Source organism: Pezoporus occidentalis, unplaced genomic scaffold (genome assembly GCF_034315485.1).
Source record: "Pezoporus occidentalis ecotype Australia unplaced genomic scaffold, CSIRO_AGI_Poc_V1 ctg106, whole genome shotgun sequence".
NCBI classification, from domain to species: domain Eukaryota; kingdom Metazoa; phylum Chordata; class Aves; order Psittaciformes; family Psittacidae; genus Pezoporus; species Pezoporus occidentalis.
The window spans coordinates 1,525,289-1,548,066 of NW_026912843.1; the positions used below are offsets into that span (position 1 = coordinate 1,525,289).

At 41.0% G+C, this 22,778-nt stretch overlaps 1 protein-coding gene across 2 annotated transcripts in view; it reads left to right on the forward strand.

The window, feature by feature from the left end:
* The window catches only part of PPARG (peroxisome proliferator activated receptor gamma), a 58,165-nt gene extending 44,026 nt beyond the window's left edge, over positions 1-14,139 (forward strand). For both annotated transcript variants that reach the window (XM_062620644.1, XM_062620653.1), the window contains 3 exons: positions 2,588-2,787; positions 6,024-6,474; positions 13,545-14,139. In XM_062620644.1, the coding sequence (XP_062476628.1) occupies positions 2,588-2,787; positions 6,024-6,474; positions 13,545-13,792 (899 nt within the window). In that variant the 3' untranslated portion in view covers positions 13,793-14,139. The remainder of the gene's footprint in view (positions 1-2,587; positions 2,788-6,023; positions 6,475-13,544) is intronic.
* The last annotated feature ends 8,639 nt before the right edge of the window (positions 14,140-22,778 follow it).

Sequence of the window (22,778 nt, forward strand, 5' to 3'; positions counted from 1 at the left end):
CTGACCCGATTGTGAAATCTCTTCAAGGACTTATAGATCCTCAGAGCTCCTCAGGACTTCTTACTGTGTGTTAGGACTTCAGGTCATAATAAATTGCACTTCATAGGTTTCTGGAAGTGATGAACGTTTTAGACATGGGCAACTCTGATTTTCCTTTTCTATGAAGTTCTTTACATGAGGCTAATATTTGCCTTGCTTTCTTTCCAGATTAAGAGTAACAGTGTGAGAAGTCTTGCTAAGGCTTCACTTAGGTCTCCAGTTTGCCAATTCTTCCTCAAAACCAGATGTTGAGGAGTTGACTTTGTTGTCAAGATGCCAATCAGAATCATCAAAGTAGAACAGGATTTTTTTACACTGATGAAGCTATTGCAAAATGCACATTTGAAAAGTGGATACATTGATCATAAAACATCATCTTGTGAATTCCACAAATGTAATATGAAAGGAACGTTACATCTGAAACCAGGTTTAGTGAAGAACATAAGAGCTTTTAATGAAGATGTGAAGTCACAAATTGCTGGGCCACACTGTTTGACCTGGACTTCTAATTCACCTTTAACACCTTTATTAGCCATATTGTTAACACCTTCCTGACCCCACATTTTATTTCTGCATGTTGTCCCTGTAACAACTTCTTACTATATTTATGTAATACTGTATTTTGGCTTTATTATGGTGATGCCAGTTTGATTCTTTTTATTGACTCAGTCCTTAAGTATCAGAAAAAAGATCTGTAAATGCTATAAAATATTCTCGGTGAGTTTTTGTTCTATTTAATTCATAGAACACTCAGACTTGGTTCATTTTACATCTTCAGGAATGTCTAAATGCAGAGATCACAGCAAGGTTCAGTGCTGCCAACCTCCAGAGCATGGCTTTTAAAAACAAACTGAAAGGATTTGTGTTAACTACAAGTAAGAATTGTTACTAGTGAGAGAATCCATTTGAACTGCAAAATGAAACTACCGAAGGAGTGTTGAGCCACAGTGCTCATGGCAGCAGATGGAGCTGACTTAATTCCTTTCTAGCTATGCTGAATCTTTTCATTCTTTTATTTCAGTTACCCTCAGTACAAATATGAACTCTCCTTTTGTTTGAGATCAGTTTTTTGTGCATCACTAATGTCACCATACGCTCACCCCTTCACACTGCTTCTTTTCAGGGTGGGGTCAGTCTGAGCCATTCTAGTACCTCATAGAAACTAAGCTGAAGTTAATAACTTCTCTTTAAATATTTTGCTCTTGGAAATGTCTGTAAAAAGAATATCTCAATTTCTACCCATTAGCTTTTTATTCTGACATCTGAACACTCACAGAATACGTGAGCAGATATGAAATACAGAGCATGCAGCACTCAGAGACAGAGTCTGCTGTCAGAGAGCTGTAATGCAGTTGTAAAAACAACCCACCTTGTTTCTAGAGGCATGAAATAAGAGAACTGATCAATAAGTATATCTGACAAGTAGGGTTTGGGGGTTGTTTCTTAGCACAGCTAATTACTCTTGAATAGAAGTGTCATTTTTGTCCATCAGCACACTGCAAGCAAACACATGAAAGGAAAGTGGCTGGTTGTTTCCAGATGAAACGTTCCCTGTATGATCATCCCTATGTATGATCTTAACAGCACTTTTGCTTTAGCCAAGGAAGACACTAATCACTGCAAAAATATTTAGAATATTTCTCTTTCTAAGGCCAAAATGCAAACCTTTATCTCTTCCTCCTGTTGTTTGTTTGGATGCTCTTTTGTTTTGTTTCTGTAAAATAAACCAAATTCTGTTTCCTGAACTATCATGCAATAAATCAGGCTTCATCTTGACAGCTCATGTGAAATATTTTCCAAGTCAGTCCCCATATGAATGAAGAGTGTCTTGGGGAGGAGGCTTATGGGTCACAGTGGGAGGTTTACAGCCTGCCTTGGTCAGTATTGAGCAATTGTGAGCCCATATGAGTAGGTAGAACCATTTCCTGTTCTCTCAATACTGCATGCACATAGAGTTACATGAAGAACTCAAGAACTTTTTTTCTGGTTTTTGTATTCCCTTTACGACTTCTTTCTCATTCCTTAATTCATTTAGTAACATTTCATAGCACTTGCCACGCTAAGTTGTGCTGAACTATTTAGGAATTTGTTCCTGCAAGGCATGGCAGTGTTTTGTTTCTAAACAAATGAAGAACCTGAGCTCCATACAGTGATTTGCCCAAAATAATACAAGGCTGAAAAGTGGTTCCCAGCCTCAGCCAGCATGATTTTTATATCTTAAAGATTCTTTCTGGTTTATTTAGATTGGAGGTAGAACCAGTGGTTTTCAGCAACTCTCTCAGGTTTACATTTCCAAGCAAGATATTGTAACCTTACTGTTTGGGCACACAGACGATTTCCTCTTTGGGATGTGTTTGTTTGTATTTCTTTAAAGCACTTCCGCTGTTTTGCCTATATTACTGGGGAAAATCATCTTTTTCTTGCTTGCCTAAGTACTGTTTTAATAAAGGCTTCAAGAGCTCCTAACAAAAGGTGACATAAAAAGCAATTCAAGTGTGCTTTTTCAGGTGCAACTATAGCTGTAGTAATCGCTTGTCATCTTCTTCAGCCATCAGGTTTGGGCGAATGCCACAAGCGGAGAAGGAGAAGCTCTTGGCAGAGATTTCCAGCGACATCGACCAGTTAAACCCCGAATCTGCTGATCTACGAGCACTTGCCAAGCATTTGTATGACTCATACATAAAGTCCTTCCCTCTGACCAAAGCCAAGGCGAGGGCGATCTTGACAGGAAAGACGACAGACAAATCAGTTAGTTCCCTCTGTTTTGTTTTGGGTTTTTTCTGCCTTTCTTTTGAGTGAATTATTTACTACATAGACAGCACATCTTTGAAACCCCCCCCCCCCCTTTGCTGTTGGCAGTTCCATATTTCAAGCTGTGTCTGAAACACAGGAAATGTTTTTAGATAGGATAAGTAAACATTATTTGAAAAAACTCCAAGTTCACCTAATAAAATACTTGAAACCAGTACAAGAATGTGAAGGTCACCTTAACCTTTTTGTATTCTCTGAGCCTCTCTTCCCGTTTTCCTTCTCTTCCCCCAAAGGTTATCTGCCACATCATCTGTTAAGGTGGCTATCTCGCTCAGGAATTGGCAGCTATGCAATTCAAACATCTGTATCACAGCATATTATCACAGCTTATTATCAGTACTACCTGTTCCCAAAGGAATGCTCTTTTCCTAAGTGTCAAACGATTCCCAGTGCCAACAGCATTACTAGCCTTAAATATGATGCTTATTCTTATGAAGCTTTGATGACTTCCTGCATTTAAGGGGGTTATCTTGGATCAGATCAGCATCCTGTGCTGGTGCAATTTCGATTTGAGGAGAACATACAGGAAAATCTTTGAAAAGTAAGGGATAGGGATATATATGTTTGGAAACTTCACCGACAATATGTAACAATCTTTTCTAGCAGTGAGAAGGATAACTGATAATTATGGGAGGTTTCTATTTTTGTCACTCTTTTAATACTGAAGAAGAAAACCAGTTTTCCAAGTTTGGTAACTCTTGCTTTGGTTTATCTTTAATTGTCAGTTTTACAACAGACACTGGGGTTTATTTTCTTTAATAATTTCAAAGACAAGAATTCGGAGGCGTTTTAGGCTTTAAAGGTGGCTAAAATAATAATTCAAATATTGTCTCTAATTTGGTTGCACTCCTCGCATCAAAATGCAGATGTGGTGGACACTTACAATTTGAGTAGCCTTTCATCATGGAGTATATGAAGGTTTAACCAGCATAGTTTCTTTACTCTGCAGAAAGCTGCTGTGGTAGGTCCACTTGAGCGGCACTGCCTTTTCCAACTCTTTTCTCAGTTCCCTCTCTATATCAGAAACAGGGGAAAGAATTAACTTAGCAGTTCAGGGGTTTTAAGTGTGATCCTAATAACTATGTACCTGCACTGGGAAACATTCTTTCTAAAGGACATGTTCATGCACAAAATTAATGACTTGGTTGTACTTGGTGCCCCAATTTAGGAGTTTCTAGAAAGAAAACAAAGGAACGACCTACTAGTACTGAAACATGCATTTTAAAAGCTTCCTCTTGTCTTTTTATTCCACTAGTTTACATATGTGTGCATACACATATATACAGAGCTGTATAAAATGCTTTTTCTGATGCCAAAATAGCACTGCATCTTGAAAGACACCTCCTCCTCCTGGCTTTTCTCAGTGCTGTATATTTATTTGTTCAGTTTCACACTGAAATCCTAGTGCAAGTAGGAAAACAGTGTCACACCTCACCCTCTGTTCAACTGGATCTCAGGGGCTGGAGCTATGTTTGCCTGTCATCACTGGGAAAGTCACAGCACTACTTTCCTTGGTCCTGTAAGCAGTGGAGTATTGATTCAACCAACCTGTTTTGAAAGCTGAAATCATCCTGTGCAGATGCTATTGGTCCAGTTCACAGCCAGAGCTCTGTTTTCCAGTCAGCTCTCCTGGTTAGGGAAGCACTGCCGGCTTCCAGCCCTCCCTCCTGCCCAGTGAAAGCAGTCGGAGCTTTCTGTTTGATTTAGCCTGAGGCAGATGAGCAAACACTTCCACAGTCTCCATTGGCAGAACTGTGGGAGTAGTAACCTCAGGTGGCAAAAGGCATCCCCAGGCTCTAAAGAAAGTACCTGATTTCAGTTCTAAGAGTCCCATAGTAATTTAGCACTGAAAAGACTTTAAAACTGGTTTCATCCAATAGGAACAGAACTGTAGGAGCTTCCAGGAGGTGATGCTGTGGGAGAGGACTGCTGACTACAGTTAGGAAGGATTGGGCTGGTTTGGAATCTTGTTCTTCAGTATATAGTGACCACAAAAGCAGGAGAGAGAGCACTCGTGAATGAATTAGATATGTAATCACAAGGGATCTTAAGTTAAAAAATGCATTTCTCTAGTCCATTTGTTGAATAACTCATTGTATTTAAATTAATTAATCAGCTATGTTAACAAAGCTATCCACATCAGTGAGAGTTCTCAGTGCAGCAATGAGCTGTTTAGTCATTTATCCTCCAAGGAAAGGATTCTTCAGATGAATTCAGGAATTCCCCACTTACCCATTCCTTTAAAACCAGGAGCTTCTTCTGCACATTCAGAAACAGATTGTTTCCAGATCCTAACAAAAGTTTTCCTGGCACTACTTTTCCTGGTCTGCTCTCAAAATTGATTTATTGCAGTTGAGTTTATTTCACAGTCAGACTCATTCCTGTGCTCTGAATTGTGCTCCTGTAGTTTGTATCGCGTTGGTTGTTTTCTTTCCCACTGCCGGCTTGTTTGAGTTTAAATATATCCCAACTTCGTTCTTGTTAAAGGAGTTAACAGCAAAAGGTTAAATTTATCAGATAACCAATACTATAAAGTTGATATTAGTTGCAGCATCTTCTAGATGGATAGAACTTCCAAAGAACATGACAGTATAGGAAGTAATCAAAGAGTGAATACACTCTGTCTTTCTATAGAAAAGAAGTTGTATCATCTGAAGTGCAAACATGGCCCTGTTCTCTGGGTAGATTCTGGCCTATAGAAGCCATTAAAATTCAGGTAAAAGGAGGAACATTTTAACCTTGTTCCAAACTCCAAATTCAAATTCAGATGTTACAGAATTTCTGTCAAACAAACACACAAACAAGAAAACCAATGAAAAGAAAGGGAAAAGAAAACAGCTATTTTGAAACCGTGTCCTTTACTTCCCTCCCACAACTAGTGAGAAAGTACCAGCCAAAGCCCTGGGTTTAGAACTTGGATTCACGGAACACGTGAGAAGGCCCTAAGAACTATTTGGCCTTTCTGTAAATCATTTTAACACTGTGAGGATATTTATTTTAATAGCCTTATGAAGGTTTGAGCCTTTGGGGTCAGCTACTCTTGCTATATTCCTCATAGACTTCCCAGTGGTTTTGGCTGAGGGACACCTCTATGTGCTGCTGCAGTTTCTCAGGAGGCAAATGCTCATGGGAAGGACATTTGAAAGTAAATTGTCTTTTCTTTTTATTTGTAGCCATTTGTTATTTATGACATGAACTCTTTAATGATGGGAGAAGATCAGATCAAGTGCAAGCACGTGTCCCCACTGCAGGAGGAGAACAAAGAGGTAGCGATCCGCATCTTCCAGCGATGCCAGTTCCGCTCAGTGGAGGCAGTGCAGGAGATCACGGAATTTGCCAAGAACATTCCAGGTTTTGTGAATCTTGACCTGAATGATCAAGTAACTCTCCTGAAATACGGGGTCCATGAGATCATATATACTCTCCTGGCTTCTCTGATGAATAAAGATGGAGTTCTTGTATCTGACGGACAAGGATTCATGACACGGGAGTTTCTGAAGAGCCTGAGAAAACCTTTTTGTGACTTTATGGAACCCAAGTTTGAGTTTGCTGTGAAGTTCAATGCACTGGAATTAGATGACAGTGACCTGGCAATATTTATAGCTGTCATTATACTGAGTGGAGGTAAGTGCTGTCCTGTTTGATATGATATTTTATATAACCGAATTGACACTTTTCGTTCCTGTGCAAACAGGAAAATGCTCGGTGCTGCAGGATGGGACTGGATTTACATATAGCTTTTGATTCCTTTTCAGCTTTCATGATGTTGTTTGCCCTTTTTTCAGTTTCAGGTAGAACCTGAGAATGTAAATGACCTGCTATTAATGCTGGAGCTAGAAATGCCTGCTGAGTCAGCAGTGCATTCAGTTAGGAAACAAAATCAGGCCTGCCTCCCTGAAAACAGGAAGCGTGGAATTTCACTGGCAAGAGCTTCTGAAAGTTAAAAAGTTCTGCATGAGAGTTTTAACCTGCAATTAGCTTGTGTGGCTTGCTAATTGTACACAAATAGCTTTGACTCCATAACTATTTCAAAATAGATGGGGAATTTGGCTTCCAGGATTGTTATGGGGTTTTTGATGGTTGTTTTTTTCATTCGTGCAAGGTTTGGTTTGCCTATAAAAGAGGGGAAGAATGCATTCCTCAGGAAAACTATGCTGTCTTAATGGCTGAGAAAAGCAGGCATCGTGTGTCTGCTCTGGTCATATTTCCTAAGATGCTCTGTCTGCATTAATCTTTATGCATTATGCTTTAGCAAACATGAACTTGCAGGTCCAGGTCTCAGACTACATGCATTCTAACACTTCATTAAACAAGGCACTGAATTTTCAGCTTGTTTGAAGACAGTCAGTGTGTTCTGTCTGATTCGAGGTGATGTAGCTATTATCTTTTGTGAATTACTGACTGCCAACGAATTTTAGTTCACGTATGAAACCTCTCCATTGAGAATTTGAGGTATAAGACACACAGTTCAGGTCGTACTGAAGGTCTTACTTCAGCCAATACCATTGAGTTAGTGATGTCGCACAAAGAACATTTTACCTCACTGATTTGTGTGTATTTTGGCTTAGAATGATTCTGCAGCTATCAATGGGAGGAATGTGCTGAATGCTCTGAATTCAGATCCTCCACAGAGAAATGCAGAGTATGTTGTTACTACATTATGATTAAGCAATCAAACACAACCACCACTTGCTATTGTTCTGAAACCAAACATGTTGAGCGTGCATTGTTACCTATACCTTCATGTAAAATCACACACAATTACTCCTGGCACTGTGTTTCACTCAGTAAAAATGTGGTATCACAACCTGGTTTATTAGACTAACTAAAATCCACTTCAAACAAGTGCGCTTCCCAGGAGCCATTCCCTTGTGCAAACCTTTGAACACAATGATCCCTGAGGACTCTGAATTAATTCAGGAAGGGAAAATATGCTATTGGTGTATTTTTGGTTGGCTTTGATGGGGGAGGAGAAATTATCTAAACCTCTTGGGGCATCCCCCAAAACATGCTGATATTTTGCATTTGCTAATAGAATGAAATCTACCAGATGAGGAACAGACCTCTCAAAATCCACTCCTAAGTGAGAAAAGGGACCTTGCAGCCTGCAAAGCTCGGTCTTTGGTGATGCCTGGTTGGCATTAAAGGGAACAGGTATCATGGAACTGATCTCACGTGTTGGATCTCAGGAGGACAGTGATCTACAGGAAAAAATGACTCTGTCAAAGCAGGTTTATCAGCAAGTCTCTTTTTAAAGGATAGTTTGCAAACAGAGGTCCATAAAGAACTACTCAATTTTAATAGTTCTTAAATAACCCTGAAGCAAAGCCAGATAAAAATATAAATCCATATAAAAATCAACCACCCCTTTCTTGGAAAATCCCTTAATTTCTTGATAGCCAAGATCTCTCACTCACTGTCTTTATTCAGAACTCTTTTTATTCCTCCCCCCCAAAAAAAAACCCAAAACATGATAGTTATTTGCAAAAACTGAGTTTCTCTTCTGAAAACAATTAAGCTTGGCAGGGAATTAAAGAATGGCTTTTATCATAGAACTTACAGTCAAGTATGATGTATATTGACTGACCTGTATGCATTCTGGGGGACTATAATGTGTGGTATGGAACTGAAATCTGATTCCTCAGGGGGCTCAGATGCTCTTGTTTCTGCAAGAGCTGTAGGAATATTGAGCCAGGATGATTTCATTGCAAACTGGTTTTCAAAGCCATATGATATCACCTCAAGGCCTTTACTGGCTGCAGGAATACTCTCATTCTTAAGTCACTTCAAGAGATCCTGTGCACAAAGATCTTAAAAAGCAAAGCAGTTTGTGACACGCAGAAAGATCCTCACCAAAAGCTCTGATTCGAAGTGAGTCTGTCATTGCCTTGTGAAATGATGTCCGTTCTGCAGCTCCACGGCACGCTCTCTTATGCAGCTCTGAAGAGCAGAGGGAAGGAAAAGAGAAAGATAATGATTCCAGCTGGAACATGACATGTAGAAAGCTTTTCATTGTGAAGTGTGTTTGGACTTTGCCACAAATCCTATAAAACAGTTCAGCCTTTTGACAGCGAACCAGTTGTTTTGCCTTATATGTGAAGAGGCAAAATACTTCTCTGCCAATAATAGGCTGACAAATTAACTGTAACATCAACAGAATGAAAGTATTCCTGCTTCCAGTGTCAATCATTTGACTGTTCCTGAGCTGCTCAGTGATTCCAAATGTCACTCTGAACACGTCATTACAAAGCTGAAGAGTTATTCTTAACGTTGGTTCACTGTGCTTTAAAACAAGTGTAAATGGCCAATGAATTCTAGTATCCTGAATTTAATGCTGATGAGACAGAGACTGTGTGTGTGAGTGGTAGGATATTATAGGATATTAGCTTGGTTTTACCCAAGAAATGCTTTACGGCATTTACAGCAATGCCAAATTCTCATTACAATGTCCTTTTACTTATGGTAACTTTGATAAGTACGTACATTTGGTAAGATGGGATTTGGAAAACTTCTTTCAAGTAGATACTCTTCCTTCCTGTTGTATTCCACTGGGGCATACCCTCAGCCAGTAGCTACTGCCATGGTATAAACGTTGAAGAACTTGAAGTATCTTTAAAAACATGGTATACACCAGAGCTGAAAATGAAGTCTGTCATAAGAAGGTGTAAGGAGAACAAGCTGGATGTCTGTGTTTGGGCAGGAAAGAGGGTAGTCCAAGCTATTAGGATAATCTACATTTACAACCAGCAACTCACTCAAGCAGGTTGTTGTTAAATAAAGGAAAAGCTCAAAAGGTGATTTTGTAGCATGTCCACATAGACTTGAACTTTTGTATATGATCTGCTGCAGCGTTTAGGCTACAGTGGTGGTTGGGAACTGTAGTAGGGAATACCTGTGAAGGCTCAGACTCTTACTCTGTTACGCAGAGGTGCAGTCAGGCTGGTACCTGAGCTGAGTAATGTTCATTCACTTCTGTTTCTGGGTGTGTTCTTCACAGCAGCCACTGCTCTTGCTTAAACATTGCATTCGGTCATTCTGCTACAATCTGAGATCAGCAAAATCGGAAGTTTTATCACTGAACAGTACCAAGGAACAGCTCATATTTGACTGCTACACAAATCCTGCTCTGGCAAAGCACAAAGAGCAAAGAAGCATTTCATAATCACACCAAGAACTGCAGATAACCACTGTGGGCTTTGAACCACGGTCCTGGGGACTACACTACACGTTACAGTCCCGAAGAAAAACCTCGGACTGCTGAGTCATATCTGCCTCAGCAAAAGAAGTAGCACACTTGTGCAGTCACCCGTCTCTTTGCCTGTTTTATCGTATTAAGATTGCAGATTGTGTATTTGAATGCAAAATGCACTTGATCACAGGTACTAAAATATAAAGGTAGGGGGAAAGGCATGCAGATGGCAGTTTCACATGTGAGGAACAGAAATCAAATTGTAATTACTGTTAGGGACAGGAAAGAAGCACCCAAATCTGTAAGGAAATAAACAACATATTTTTCCCTGACCCAGAATAGAACATCAATTCAGGCAGTCATATTGCTGGCACTCAAAGCTAAGGGGCTAATGGTCACTTCTGTGACCATTTTCTTCCTTAGAACAGCTTCCTGCAGAATTTCCAAACCAAATGAAACAGCCATATGATGATGAATGATACAAAATTCATAAAGACAAGTAGTAATGAAAAGAGAAATGTGGTACTGTCTTGGCATAGTCTGAATGGATAAAAGGCAGGTCACAAATAGCACATAAAAAGGTTAAATTTCCATCAGCAGTCTTCTGTATCAGAGAGGTTTAACAGTGGTGTTCAATTTGCTTTTAGTTGTCTCACCATCATCATTTCAACCCTCTTTCCTTTGGCCTTCTGCAGCCTAATGTCACTGTATAGTAAGAAAGTCCTACTGCCACTCACTGGGGCTTGCTTTCATTCCTCTCAGCGCTTCCCCCTTGCACACTTCTCTGTGAGCTGTCAAACAGCAATTCTCTTTCTTAGCCTCTCCAAATGCCTCCACCAGTGTCACATCTTGTTTACCCCCATTTCTGGTACATGTTTTGGTGCAGCAGCCCAATTAATCTAGAGCATATATAGTTAAGAGCATCTTAACAACGTGAAATATACCATAATATCTGTATATTAAAGCTTTTGCCTCTTATTTCCTTCTTCCCTTCCCCCCCAATTTAGATAAGTTTCTTGGAAGAGAAACAGTATTTTCCTCTGTAAGAAGTTTTTACTGAGAAAGTATAACAAACTGTCAACACCCAAAAACTAATGTCCATATCCCAAAGTTCTCATTCATGAAAAATCTCTCTTGCCTTCAATGGGAATTTTCCTTCCTCTCAAATTGGCTTATTTAAAAATAACATCTGATTATCTCCTAGGTTTTTGTCATAGTCATCTTTTCTGACCCTAGTCCCACTGGGTCATTATAAACCCATTAGACTGGGGTTTTCAAAGGAGCTTAGGGCTTTTAGTTGCTTAAGTCTCACTGAACTTCAACTGACCTTGGGCACCCCAATCTGGGGGCTCCTTGGCGAGTCCCAGCCTCAGCACTGATCTCCTGGGTTTGCCTCCTGGGCTGTGCTGGGGAGCACAATGCTTGAGCTGGGTTTCACTGCTGCAAACCTCACACCCTAAAAATTCCCATCATAAAAGGAGCAGGGGGCAAAGGGGGATTAATCTCAGAGGAAATCAAGGCCACAGGCTTTGAGCTTTCTGATTTTTTCTAGCACTGAGCACTGAGTCATACGTAGTTCAGAGTTCAGCTGCAGCACAGAAGTCAAATTTAAAGCTATCGCACCCCAAAGCCAAAATCATTAACAGCTTTGACGTCCTGGAAACTGGGAACTTTCTGAAAGGCAGAAAGAAGGCAGTGGTTTTCCAGCACATCCAGTCAATGGAGGTAATAGGAAACACCTCAGATTTCCCAAAAACTCTCGTAAGTTTCTCTAAAAATGACTGGATAATCTTGCCAAAGGGCATTAGTAAAGTAGCTGTTTGTTTGGAGACGATTTTCTGCTTGCAGGATATTTACTCACAGACTTTCTGAGCCATGCTTTATGGTACTAGCCATGGCATGGCACAAAGAGGTGATCTCTGCAAGACAAGCACAGCCTATTAGCATGAAACCCCAAATGGAGACAGCGGCCAAATGGCTCAGTGAGTCCCCTCACCTACCACTGAACACGGTCACTTCGTAAACCCACCATCGGATGTCAAGCTCCATATTTAAACTTGCAATTATTCCAGCTTCTGAAAAGCTCTCCCCAGCTTCACCTCTTTGAGAGCTAACTGTCCTTTCCTAATGGCTGACCTGCGTGTCTTCATGGCTGGGATACTCATTTGGTTTCAGTTTTAGTTCACACTGCAGTTTTTGGTCTGTGGAGTAAAACCCCAATGTGTTTATAAAGAGCTTTGTTTTCTCTCAGCCTTGCTCCTAGTATGCAGCACAAGCCAGGCCGAGTTAGTAGAACTGGATGCACAGAAAGGTTACTGAGATCACAGGAAATAACAGCCTATTTTTCACTGGTTTAATATAGCTCAAATTTGGAAATATTGCCTTAGGGAAGTGATTTCAGGCACTGCTTTTTATTGATTCTAAATTGACTATATAGCTTCACAGCAAATGTCATTGAAATCATTGACTGTTCTTCCATTCTGATGATCAGGATGCATTACCCAGTATGAAGTTACTTCAGCAATAACACATTGCTGGTGTTCATTGTCATCTGTGAGGATTTAGTAATGTTAAGCAACTTTATCAACTTTCATGGGTGTAGAATCAAGTAATTCATTGTAACAAATGTTACAAACGATGTTAACTAATAATTGCAAGCACTTCAGAAGGTATTTGGGGACAGACAGAAATAACAGGATAGCTGTTATGATGAAAGATACTACTGGTTAAAAGGGAAAGATTTTGCTTGTTGCTGAAGAATAAGATACATCAAAGATAATCCTGGACCTCGCAGCTGTGGCAGTGCAAGTAGCTGACCCGGGCTGTAAACATCCTTATGGAGGAGAGAGAACTCCCTGTTGGCATGAGCCCAGAAAAGGCATTTTCTGTGCAAGCCACATCTCTCCGTCCTCCACTTCCGTAAGCCTTCGGGGCTGAGCTGAGGAGCTGATGCTGAAAGCTACTGTGAGACTTCTTAATGGCACCTGGAACTCGGGTGTGGAGAAGAACTGAGCCTGTGGTTTTTAAATCCCCCAAGTCAGTGTGACAGCACAAGTTGAATTTATGCCTATTTTCATTTGATAGGTTAGCATCCCCCTTAGCAGGAGAGATTTTTAATGGTAGTAACTACATGCAAATCCATCTGAGGATATGTTCATGTGCCAGGTAAGTGAATTAATCGACACAGACTGTTTATGCCCCAACTGTAAATCACTCTTCCTTTCCATAAACACTCCCAGGTTGCTGTGGAATATGCATTGTTGTGTTGCACGAACCTGCCTCTGGATCTGCACCGCACAAATGCTCAGATTGTTTCTGAGATTACTTCTAAAATGTCTTTGAGCAAATTCTAGTAAAATCTTACAGATAAACCCGTTTGTCAAAGAGTTGTCAGGAAGTGCTGTGTGTAAGTGCTCAATACACTAAGAAATCTTTAAGAAACCAAGGGATGAGATCGATGTTTCCACATTCTTCATAAACTTACAACTCCCCTCTTTCCCCCTAGACCGCCCAGGTTTGTTAAATGTGAAGCCCATTGAAGATATACAAGACAATCTGTTGCAAGCTTTGGAGCTCCAGCTGAAGCTGAATCACCCCGAATCCTCACAGCTCTTTGCAAAGCTGCTGCAGAAAATGACGGACCTCAGACAGATTGTAACGGAACACGTGCAGCTCTTGCAAATCATAAAGAAAACGGAGACAGACATGAGCCTTCATCCACTCCTACAAGAGATCTACAAAGACTTGTATTAATGACCACAGTAGTTCTGATCCGCTGACATAATGTATGTTCTTCAGATTGCACTATTTCTTGGAGGAAAAACTTTGCATACCTAAGAAATTACTGTGAAGCAGCATTTAAAAAGAGAGAGCTTAGTATAGTAGATCTATTTTATGCATATTGTTTATAAAGATACATTTACAATTTACTTTTAATATTAAAAATATCTATATCATAAAATTGTTGGCAGTATTTTCAGAAGTAATTTTTTAAATATCTTATTTCTTACAATTGCTTGTGCAGTATGATTGATGCTTCACGGGTTGGTTCAGCATGCAGTTCCATTTGCAACTGAGAAATAAACATCTCCTTAAACATTGCTAGGGAAATGTTTGAAGTAGTATGTTTGATTTTGTGCTCCCAAGGCAGCAGCAATGAAATGGAATCACAGTGAGTGTAACTGCCTAGGAGAGTTTCAGGGGCAAAAGTGCCTACCCAAATGTAATTCCTACACTGAGAGAGAGCTCTGTGAAGAGGTTTGTGTGTAAGAACAGGCCCATCAGCTGTGGGCAAGCCCCAAAACTAGATCCCATTTCAAGAACTCATTCATGTGCTCTGCTCATGGCTCTTGGGAAGCAGAGTCTTTTCCCAAGGCCCATGCCCCAGCAGGCAGTATTAATGCAGCTTTCAGTCACTTGGTTGAGTCTGCAGCTGGTTTGTGCAAAGCACTTGGCCTGAGACCTTCCCAGATTATTTGATGACCGACCTATCATTGAACAGCATATTCAGCCCCAAATGTCAAGGAGAATTGGAATTGCATGACTCCTCCTAAACTAAAGGAAGGTTTAAATTCATTCTTCAAAACATACACCTGTAATGGAAACCCTACTGTGATAGTTTAACTTGAGCCATCATTGCTTATCACTGGCAAGGAGAATGCTTTGAGGTGTCCACTGCTGTTAAGACTGTTAATTTCTTTGTATATGTTGCCCTATAATGTCACCAAGGTTTCCACTGGCAGCAAAGCACAAGGAAATGAATAAATGGAGCAGAAGGTGAATTTACTTACACTATCTTCGTTGGGTATTCTCAGGACTGGTGTGGGGTTCCCTTAGATTCACGTCTAGCATGCCCACATCTGCTGTTTGTGAATGTTCCCCTGACAAAGTCACAGGTGTGAGCCACGCTGGTGGACCGGAAGAGGGAATGTTGGGGGGGAAAAGCCACTAATTGTAATGTTTATATTGAAGTAAGGAGCCATCCTCAGTTTAATATCATTAGTTTCCTCCCCATGCCCACATTTTATTTATGTAGCAAGAAGTGTGCCTTAAACTTAGTGAGACAATTTCAGTGGTGCTACGTAACTGGACCAAGAGGTAATGTAAGTGTAGATGTGAGCAGACTGGATTTTCAGGGATGATAAATTGGCCTTAACCCCGATGCAGACCTTGAAGTTCTGCGTTGGTGCAAACTGTGCAATAAACAGGCTGACAGAGTCAAATAGTAAAATAAATCCTTGAGCTCATGCCTTCTGCACCTAGAAGCGTTTCCTCCTAATTTCAGATAACCTCCGGGCCCATGGTCAGTAGTAGGAGTTATGTCCACCAGGAAGTGTGGAGAATTGGATCATGCAGCCTCAAGGTTTAAAACCCACAGGTGAAATTGCACTGAGATGAAGTCACTGTAAGGCTAAAGTGAACAGCTTTGATCTTCACCAAGTTCACAATGAGATCATTCCAGGTAACTTAGAAAGGGTTGCCTAAAGCAAATGGAATATTGCATGTTAATGCTCAAGACTGCATGTTTCCTGCACATTTCAAGCTAGACACGTGCTAGCAGAGCATCAGATTCTGAGGGGAACATATGTTCTCTCTTCTCATTTTAAGCTGTTTTCCACTGGACATTTGAAACTTTGCCATCTATCCCTTAGTGGAAGAGCTTCTACTTAACTGCAGAGTTCATCCGCCCCTGTAGGAGGACATACCAACAATTAACTGGCTCTGAGATGGACCACAGCTCCAACACTGCATTCCTGTAATAGTACCACACAGCAATAAAATCCAGTTTCACGTTCGTTGGCTTCACTAGAAATGAGACTTCAGAATTAGTTTTAAATAAAGAAGAACTCTAGGGCACGTTCTTGTGTAGGTAATATTAAAACTTGTTTGCAAAGGACAGTGGAAGAGATGCACTGACAACGAAATTAAGCCCATTACATTGTTACAGAAAGAAACTGTGTAACCAAGAAGCACATTAACTCAAAGAGCTTAATCCCACTTTAGTGCAAGTAGTAGTATTTTTGACAGTAGCAGTTTGGCAGCGCTAGGGTTTAAGCCATTCTATCCAACATGGACATATGCAATCCATATATTCTGAGAGTGGCAGCATGATCATATTCATAGGATAAAAGAGAAGACAGTTTTGCTGGAAGAGGTGTTATCCTCTATTAGGATGAAGGCCCTGACTGCCCCAAAGCCTATACTTTTCTTTCAACTGTATAAGCGGCTCTAATAAACTATTGTTCTTCCCACATCATGTCTTCTCTTACATTTTGATAATTATGCATCATGTTTTCCTCAAGTGATGGAAAATGTTAATTTTCATGTGAATTACTAATCACAGAAATGTTCTGATTTAAAACGGTTACATCATGCTTAGGAAGTTTGGCCTAAAATACTTCTCTACAAAAATCGGTCTTAAGGGAAAAATGTTCATTTCATGGGCAATCGCTATGTACTAATTTAGAACAAATGACTGTTATGAGGATACGAAAACATTTTCTCAAAAAATAGCATTTTCTCTTGTGAATTACATTCAGAATTTTGATCTAATTGTAAATACTTTCTGTTTCTATGGGACATTATTTATTAAAAACAAAAGAACTTGCTAATGGGAGTTTCTAAGTAGGCTGTAATATTTCCAGGCTCTCTGGAGTTTTGGTTAGAATGGGCTATGCCATAAATGAACAGTTTGTTTTTTGATCTCCAGTGCTACTAAAACCATTTCACAACTCAAAAATAGAAACAGCTGGTACATGCCTGCCTTTGAAGAACTTCATTCGCCTTGTGTTTTACTGTCCTTCCTTACCCATCTGTTCCCTACAGCGCAACATCTTCAGAGTTGATGTGCTCAGTTCAATACTGGTATGTTCCCACAGGCTTTAAAGCTGAGCTGTTATTCTGTCTTAGGTTTTACACTCGTCTGCTTTCCAGCAGAAAAATGCTGGAAGTAGATCCTGTTCAAAGAATGGCAGCTGGTATAGCTACACCTATCCTCAACTCTGCCCATTTCCCCCACCGTGCCCAGCACCAGCCAGTCATCAAACTGTTCCTTGTGGAAGCTCCAGGGTCTCTATGTAACAGGAGAAATTACCTTCTTCAGGCAAAGTTCATTGGTGACCATTTCTACGGTAAATATTGCTGTGAGTGGCCTAAAAATGAAAACTTAAGAGAAAAACAGCACCATTATTATAGCAAAGGCAGCCGAGACCATTTTAATCACTGTTTCCATAACAGTGAAGAAAACCTGTTTACCCTACACCTGCAGGTATCTCACTGCCTTTCAGCACTGCATGACAGGAAGCAGTGGGGTTGCATGTTCCTACCATAACCTTTTCCCAACACAGACAGCCCTTCAGTACTCTGAAATAACGAAGCCTAGAAAATGGCCTTCCTGATAACTGTTGCCATGACTCGTGTTTCCAAGCTGTGGAAGTGCCACAGGCCTTCCCTGCCCCTTCCCTTCAGCATACGTGCTCCAGGCTTCAGCTCACCAGCGGTACAGTTAAGCCCTGGGGGATCAGGGCTTAATATTTGATCAGCAATTGTAAACTCTCTCCTGAAGCTGAGTACATCTTAATGGGGATTCTTCCTTTTAAGTAAGAGGTAATATCTCTCCCTTAACATCAACTTTGTAAACACAAGCAACACAAAGCTGCAGCTAGAGATTTAGAGAAGCAAAACAAAAATGAGGGTCAAAGCAACCCAGCTGGGTCAGCAGCTCAGCCATACACCTGCCAAATGCTTCAGGTTTTCTTATGTGCCTCATCTTAAATCCCATTCCAACTGCCTTGCCTATGGTGGTTAACAACCAGCTGCATAGCTGTGTCTCCAGCTACGGGAGTGCAGCTGTATATATCAATACTGTATATATGAACACTGTGCCTTCACCTTTATTAGCACAAACTAGCCCTGAAAATGCTGATAACTGTAGGGAAAACGGTTTCTGAATTTCACTGTGTTATGCAGGGTATAGACAGGGAATTAGAGCAGCACATCTCAAGTACTGCTCACTGCCGTCAAGTAAACAAGCAGTAGACAAAGACCGAACAACAACAGGAAGTAAGGAAAGGATTCCAAATGCGATACGGTACTATGATACATGTGTACATGTGCACATAAGCAAGGACATACCCAACACTCATTTACAGTACAGCTCCCAGCCAGACACCCCTGCTAGTAATCTGTGGGTGGAAGAACTTCAGACAGTGAAAAATAACTGCAGCTTGTTACCTTTTTGCTCATACATTCTAAGAGCTGCCTCAAAACACAGCCCGCTGTATCTCCAGGATAAAAAGAGTATTTAGGTAGAAGCATTTTTGCCTCTGATCAACCTGCGTTGCCACCTGGCCCTCTGTTTCATCAGCCCTCTTTTGCTAAACCCCTGCTTTGAAGATGCAACAATTCCTCCTTGGTATGTGAGCTGTTTGATGCACGTATCCTCAAGCCTGGCTGTTGAGCTGGAGATGGGTATGAGCGACAGCAGCTCCAGATATGCAGACAGTGCAGTTTCACTGCGTCTGCCCATCCACCAGACCTGGCACACTCTGTTTCAAGGACTGCACGGAGTATCCCTGTTTACGATACCCCAGTGTCTGGGCCTTCGTGTACTGGATAAAAGCTGCACACTTGCAACGATATCAATCGTTCTTCCCAACGTGCACAGTTGCATGTTGGGAACGTATCCCGTGTAATGTGTAATCTTGGGGATGTATACTAATCATACGTATCTGTATGCAAGGCGCCTGAAGTTCCTAAACAAGATTAGGGAGTCCTGCTGTACTTGGCCTTATAGACACCAGCACTGCTCCAAGGAACACCAGACAAGGCAGGCAAAGGGAGGGAGCAGTAAGGGAATTTGATGTTGTCCTAACCAGGATCCACAGAGAAGGAACAACACCCAGCTTAGCACCCGGCCTGACTGCTGGGGCTGCCTCTCATAGGTCTTCCCATTTTTACTTAGTCATTGTGTTTGCGAGAAATTTTAGTGCAACAAAGCCAGTAAACAGCATCTATGTATTAACATGCCCCCAAACTACGAATGGTTAGTTCAATTCACAGTCTTCTTCATGGCACAGGCCTCTGGCATTTGATGGATCAAATCATGTGCTAAATTACTGCAGGAACATAGTCTCCATGCTGTAGCTTATCTAGCCCATAGAGTGGGAATTCTCTGGGCAAGCCTTACTCTGGGCAAGCCTTACTCAAAGCAGTAACTCTCAGATCTTCAGAGTTAAATTCTTCGGGACTTCTTTTAAACGAGAAATGGATTTACTTGAATGGATTTCTGCAGACAGCTGGAATCAGTTCTCAGCTCGCAAATGGGACAAGCTTCTAATTAAGATTTTGCAAACTGAATCTAACTTTCAGCCCTGCTTTAGAAAAGGGCACGAACGGTAAAGCAGAAGTAGAGCTTTAGCTGCAAATGAAAATAGCCCTTCCACTGAGACACAATACTGATTAAGGACTTTCTTTTTAATGATGAAGCTTCCTTATTGTGCTGGAAATGGGTAGCATTTTCATAACGGCATTGGCCAAGAGGAATAGCCATTGCTCATTATATTATATGCTGTTACCCAACGAGGTTTTTTTAGTTCAGTGGAAACAGCAAGGGAAAACTGCAGTCTCCAGAGGCAGGGGAGGGAAGGAGAAATACGGAGCACCATTGGTTCTCACACTGGGAAGAGCTGGCAGTGCAGGAGAAGATCTTGTCCTGCTTGCTGCAATGATGATTAAAGCGTTCTGTTGTGTCAGCATATCCTCAGTTTGTTAGTGCTAACTCTCAGCTGGCCATATCCTGCCAGATTTGCAAGCGAAGCCTGCCAAGCCATCTCAACAAAAATGTAGCTTTAAATATTATAAATGATGCTGCATTTTGCTGTGGAAATGTTTCCTGAAAAGGCTGTTCCAAAACATCCTTTATTGTTGGGGGAGGGGAGCAAAAGGGGCCTGGGAGAGGGAGGAGGGAGGGAAAAGAACTACTTTTAATAGACTTTTTTTTTCTTTTGAGGCCAGAGATTCATTTCACATCATTCTCTAAGACCAAATGGATATTTTTTTCCCAGTGACTATAAAACATTACAGTAATAATTTTGTATGTAAGTTTTGGCAACTAAGCTTGGGGTGGGAGGAAGGACAGAGGGCATCTTATTTTATAAAGGATTGCAGGGAGGGATTTTGCAATTGATCAGTTAGCAAAATCTGTTTGGTGGACAGCTGTTTGCTGGCAAAGGAGAGCTCTCTTCTTCCTGTCGTACTCGACACAAATCCCGGCAGAGCAACGGAGGTGGCTCTCAAAGGTTTGGGGTTGAGATCAAACAGAAGGATTTGGGCCTTTCTTTGATAACAGGATAATATCTGAAACTGTTCAATGGAAGCTCTCCAAATCAGCTGCGCGGGTGAAACTCTGGTTGCTAGGTTTCCTTCTTTATATGCATATGACCCAGATCCAAAACCACGGGGGCAAATCTGCATGCAGAGTTCCAAACATTTGTGCAGACACACAGAGAAGAAAACTCAAAGCTGTTCAAATCTGGAATTGCAGTTGTGGCCCATTTGCATGGGGAGGCTCTTTCACAAAGAACATTGTCTCACAGAAGTCCTTCGCAGTTCAGCCTCCAAACAGACTAAACCAAAAGGAAAGGAATGATTAGAGTCGTGCAATGTGGTGGATTCTGATGTGTTCTGATATTGCCCATTGCAAGAGTCCACCCTAATGTGCAGGGAATCAAAGAACAGTTTTGCTGCGGTGGGTCTGAATCCAGGTTGTATTTACTGTCTCTTAGCTGAACTTCAATCAAAAGATCTATTTAGATGAAGATCTCTTACACTGTCTTTTTGTTTAGGTGGCACATTCTTCCACATTTTACAACAGCTTTTGGTTTTGCTAGATTAATCCTAGGCAGAGGCCATCACACACGTAATAGCTGAGCTCTCACAAGCGAGATCCGGTGCTACGCAGCCAGACCCTGCACGTGCGCTTTCAGGCACAAACATGAGGTGTTTGTAGTCTATGCATTTTTACAATCCAATGGAAACCAGGGTAATAATAAAGCCAGCTTCAAGGAAAATTGGATTTTCAAGGTGCTTCCTTTTTTAAGAATTAAAATTCCCCAATTCTTATTGTTAAGCTTGAACTTGCAATCGAGTGGAAAAAAGATAATTCAAATGACTATCAGGAGCAGTTTTTTATTATTAAAATTGAAACATATTAAATGTTTAGTAGAGGAATATATTTTTTCACTTGGCATCTGCTATTGAGAAAAATTCAAGTGTAGAAGATGATGAAAACTGAAGTCACTGGGAGTTACCACCTTCATTTCTGGGTGACCTCCAGAAGTGAAGAAGATCACAGGAAATGATCGTCACATTTACCACTGCAATGCAAAGGTGCAGAGCCTGCTTGCAAGTATAATTCAAGTCTGGTATAACGTTGTTAAAGGCAGTGGCATTATACCCAAATGAAAACCTACTAGAAACCAGGTTTTGAAAGCACAGCAGTGTTGTGAAGGTGATATATAGGAGTTATTTGGGCAGCCCAGGTTCTGAACTTCCCAATAAAAATCCTGTACTCATCAAGTGGGTATTTTCAGGTGTAAGCTATTTTTGGACTTCCATAACCTTAAATTTTCTCTTTATAGAAGACTGTGAGGTGCTTACCTGCAAAGTACAATATATGTGTGGTGTGTTTGTACCTTGTGCTACCATAATAAATTGTCATTACTGGAGGTTATACAGTTTAATACATATATTATGAGGGAGGAAACAACGGGCTGTAAAGCACCCACTTAAGATGTTTACAGGCAATATTTCACTGATGCTCGCTCTACCCAACACTTCTGTGTACACAGTAACACTGTATACGTTAACTAATACCAAGCCTGGAATGTTATTTTTGACTAAAACCCTTCTGAATCCAAGGAAAAATCTCCAAATCTGGGATCAAGCCTAGAAGGAAGTATATTTCATTCAGAGAAAAATCACATTTGTGTTAGACATGGCATGACCTGTGTGCTCATGGTTTGGATTCTGGCAGCTCTCAATCAGACAAGAGTCTGAGTTTGGTGGGACAGGCATGGGCTGTTTCATGCCAGTTGGCTTCAGTGCCTAGGAGTTGGGCACATTCAGCTCACTAGTGTAATCACACCTTCAGTCTCATTTGGATGTTTCCTTACCTCACATCCATTTGACTCTCCATGCAAGATAGCTCTGCTGAGTATTGGAAAGGGTCTGCTAGCAAAGGAGAAGACACAGTACAAAAGAACTCCAGGTATAATACTTCTTAAATTATTCCTGTCTCTGCCCATTTCTACCATGCTTCTGCTCACAAAAGTGCTTCTGGCAGTGCACAGCCCTAATGAAATCACCTTAGAACCTGGACTACTTGCAGAATTAGCCTCCAGAGAATGGAATGTAGTAACAAGAATGAAATGTAGCATTCACTCTTCAGTCATGTATAAAGAAATACATCCTGTGCAAGCAGGACAGAGTGGTTTGGAGAGCAAATCCCAACTCATGTCAGCAGCATTCTTTAACGTCCGTGTTGCTTTTGCATACTGTGCAATGCCTCCCAAACTGCACCACAACCCATCACAGACACTGATCACTCACAAACTGAACTCCTCACTATGTTGTCAGAGTAAGGAGTGTGGGTACTGTCTGGGTAGTGTTAGTGCCCCAGGTGAGCAGGATTCCATCCTAAATGGAAGACTGAGGACACCTGTCCCAAATCTGCAGAAAA